The following is a 3,846-nucleotide window of genomic DNA, read 5'->3' as shown; positions in this document are numbered from 1 at the left end:
AAGCCCTTAATTTCTTACCCTCTAATGCTTGAATGAATTGGTTAAAATGATGTATGCCTGCCAATTCCTCATCATTGTGGATAATTCTTCATCCACACTCAAGCATAGAGCACAAAGTTTGTCAATATCATTGTGAATAATACTCCTCTTCTAGTTTTTAAATATTAAATGAAAGTTATTCTAAATAAAGGAGAATGTATATGATAGGGTCTTAGTATTGAGTTTGAGTTTTTGAATCTATGAATCCGCCATTAAATCAACACTCGTTGATGTGAAAAAAAATTTAAAATGACAAAAAATAAAATTAGTACTGGTATATGTTTACAAACCACTATGCCAATAAGTTTACAAACCACTATTTTGTCATAGTTATTCATCCACCACCAATGCTACTATTAGACCAATAATTTTAAGAATAAGTGTTGTTGGTTATTTGTTTTTGTACCATTTTTAATTTATGAATTTTATTAAAATTATCTGTTTTATGAAATTAAATGTTATAACATGTGGACAAGTTAGATGTTATACGATCTTTTTCATACAATCTCTGTGTGTATGTTATAATTATTTTCATCACATTGTTCATTTTCTTCGACATTATTTTCATTCCCTTATTCATCTTCTTCAATATCATTTCCATCAACTTGTTCACCTTCTTCGACATCATTTTCAACTTCGCCTTTAACAAAATACTCAACATATAAGTACAGTACACATTTCATTTCAATAGCATATTTATAAACCTCGTAAGCATCATTGTCAATGACCATTCTTTTGTATCTATCCTCATCATTTTCATACTACTATATAATCTATATTTTGATTGATTAAAATCATTAATCTCTTTCAATATGCCAGTAATTTTAAAGAAGTTCTACTTATTAGGATCTATGTCATGTACTACATGTTAATGTCTCCCTTTATAATAGAAAGCATAGTCCCTAACAAATCAACCCCATAATTCAAATTCATTGTAAAACTCATCCTTGAAAATTTCACCTATGTATTTCAAGAACAAACACAAAAAACAAAGGAAAGAAACCAATTTACCTCACCGCAGTAACAAATATGTACCATCAACCACACTGCATAATCTTCTCAGTCAAATGTTCCCTTCATCTCCCTTAGTCATCTCCCTTGGTCGTTCCCCTCCCTTCGTCTCCCTCAGTGTTCCCCCCTTGTTTGGGTATCAAATTTGTCACAATAAATTACATGGATTATTATATGATAAATAAAATTTGGGGATTTTTGTCTGAATGAAGAATAATTAAGCCAAGTCAGATAATAAATCAACAATTGAATCAAAATCGTTTATCACATGGACTTTTTGTAACGGAAACTTAATGTCAAGAACAAATGCCAAAATCTTCTTAACATTCAATGACTATTTTTTTTTTTTATAAAACAAATACAAAAACGAAAAATAAAAATAAAAAAAACTCAATAATTTACATGTACAAATTATATTTTTTGCCACGATATCATCCTTAAAAATTTTATCATTTCGTCTTATCTATTCCTTTCTATAATAAATAGGTACGAGTATTATTAGAAAATATAAATGCATTAAGAAGTTAAGTTGAAGTTTAATACTACATACTCCTTTTTTTTTTTTAGTTTATTGAGTAATATAAACAAGATACATTCATTATTTAATAAATCAAAAAAAAAATCTTTGCTTATAAATAAGACCGGAATAGTACTATTTTTATCTATGCCAATTTGTTTGGAGCATAGAAGACGAAGAGTTGTGTTCCCTTTAGAGATCATCATTGGAAACAACTCAAGCCGACCTCACTATCACCCATTCTTTTGCTTACAAGTCAATGCAATTTTGCAAATAATGAGTTGGTGGTTGCTGTCATTTATTGTTTCCAACTAATACTCCTTTCTATTCCAAACAAAACTTCAAATTAACTAGCTCAACTTCAACTTATACGTAAATTTTAAGGTTCCGTTTGTTTCAATTTTTAATGATTTTTATAGTACTATTAAACAATTTTGTTAAAAAATGTTTTAAATATAATTTTTTGAAAATTTTCAAATAAAATTAGTTTAAATAATTATTTTAAAATGTTATTTTAAATATTTTAATATTTTACTATAATTTTTCTAGATATTAAATTTTCAAAATAATTTCAAATAATTTTTCATAAAAGTTATGAGAAAAATGAATATGCACTGACACTGTCAATCAATCACAACCATGTATCCAATTAAAACACAATTTTAATTTTAAAAAACTAATATGACATGACAAGTGTAGAGATTTTGATTAGTTGTATGTGTAAAGTTAGTTTACACTGGTCAGTGCACTACCTTTAAACTCAAAAGTTATTTTTAAAATTTATATTTTTTTTAATTTTAAATTTAAATTATGTCTTAATCTTCAATAATAATATATATCTATGTTATAGAATGTTAAAGTTAGTCTTTTAATTTATAAAAAATAAATTATATTATTTTAAAAATTATTTTTAAAACTTCAAAAAAACATTTTTTTAAATTAAAACAAACTGAACCTTAATATATTTAAATGGTTAATCCATGATTCAATAATCCTTACAATATTTACTTTTTTTTTATTCTAAAAAACTTGATATCTCATTATCAATTAAATTAACCTAAATGGCCTATAAATATGGTACTCAATAATTGATAGAGCAATATGTGATCAAAGTCATTTGACTCCACAAACTCATTCAACCAAAAAAAATCAAACACTTTTCAATTACACCTATCTTCAATTTTAGAAACCATGATAAACAACAAAGTATCCATTCTTTTAGTTCTTATCTTTTTCACCATTTCAGCTTTTTGTTCCGATCCAGATCCAGTTCTGGATTACTGCATAGCCAAACCACAAGAACCTTGCAAAAACTCATCCACAGCAACCATCGAAGACTTCACTTTCTCCGGTATAAAACTCCCCGGAAACTTCAAAGAAACTGGTTTTACATCTCTAGGAGTGAATTCAAACGTGTTCCCCGGTTTAAACACTCTTGGAGTTTCATTTGTCAGAGCTGATTTTGACATTGGTGGTGTCAATGTTCCTCATTTTCATCCAAGAGCAACAGAAGTTGCTATTGTGTTGGAGGGGAAAATTTACTCAGGATTTGTTGATACTAAGAACAAGATTTTTGCTAAGGTTTTGGAGAAAGGTGAGGTTATGGTTTTTCCTAGAGGACTGGTGCATTTTCAGATGAATGTTGGTGATGTTCCAGCTACTATTTTTGGGAGCTTTGATAGCCAGAATCCTGGTTTGATGAGAATTCCTAATGTTGTGTTTGGATCTGAGATTAAAGACGAGCTTTTGGAAAAGGCTTTTGGGCTTAATTCTAAGGAGCTTTCTAAGTTGAAGAAGAGGTTTTCTCCTTCAAGCTAATAAGTTGTTTTTTTATGTTAGAAAATGATTTTTTGACATCAAAGTTTTGATGTTGAATATTGTTTATGATTTAGAAGATAAAAAAATAAAAAAGGAAGAGATAGAGATATTTAGTGTTGCATACAATATTTGTATTTAGATTATTAAATCAAATATGATTTGTATTAAGAACTAAGTCAATGAATGCATGGTAGAAATTTTTACATGATACTTTTTGAATAACATTTCTTGTGACTAGTTTAAACAATCCATTAATGGAAAGTTATTCTATATTTAGGGGGTGTGTATAGATAGTTATTTTCAAAAATCAAATCATAATCATTTTAAAATTATTTAAATGATTTGGATTTATAACCATAACCACATTTTAATCGAAACTGGTTATATAATCGGTTATAAATTTGGTTATGATCATATAATTGGTTTTTTTAAAAAATCCAATTTTAAAAATTATTTTTCCG

General features: G+C 27.4%; 1 protein-coding gene across 1 annotated transcript; it reads left to right on the top strand.

Moving 5' to 3' along the window:
• The first annotated feature begins 2,656 nt into the window (after positions 1-2,656).
• LOC131609672 (germin-like protein subfamily 3 member 2) lies at positions 2,657-3,607 on the top strand. The gene has a single exon (XM_058881454.1). The coding sequence runs from the start codon at positions 2,759-2,761 to the stop codon at positions 3,383-3,385; it is 627 nt and encodes a 208-aa protein (XP_058737437.1). The 5' UTR covers positions 2,657-2,758; the 3' UTR covers positions 3,386-3,607.
• Positions 3,608-3,846: the final 239 nt, after the last annotated feature.

Source organism: Vicia villosa, linkage group LG1 (assembly GCF_029867415.1).
Source record: "Vicia villosa cultivar HV-30 ecotype Madison, WI linkage group LG1, Vvil1.0, whole genome shotgun sequence".
Taxonomy (NCBI): Eukaryota; Viridiplantae; Streptophyta; class Magnoliopsida; order Fabales; family Fabaceae; genus Vicia; species Vicia villosa.
Note: the sequence above shows the minus strand (reverse complement) of the source record. Positions and strands in the feature narration are given on the sequence as shown.

What these genes read in the sequence shown, in the direction of transcription:
- LOC131609672 (XM_058881454.1), top strand. Translation starts at nt 2,759, where the DNA reads ATGATAAACAACAAAGTATCCATTCTTTTAGTTCTTATCTTTTTCACC.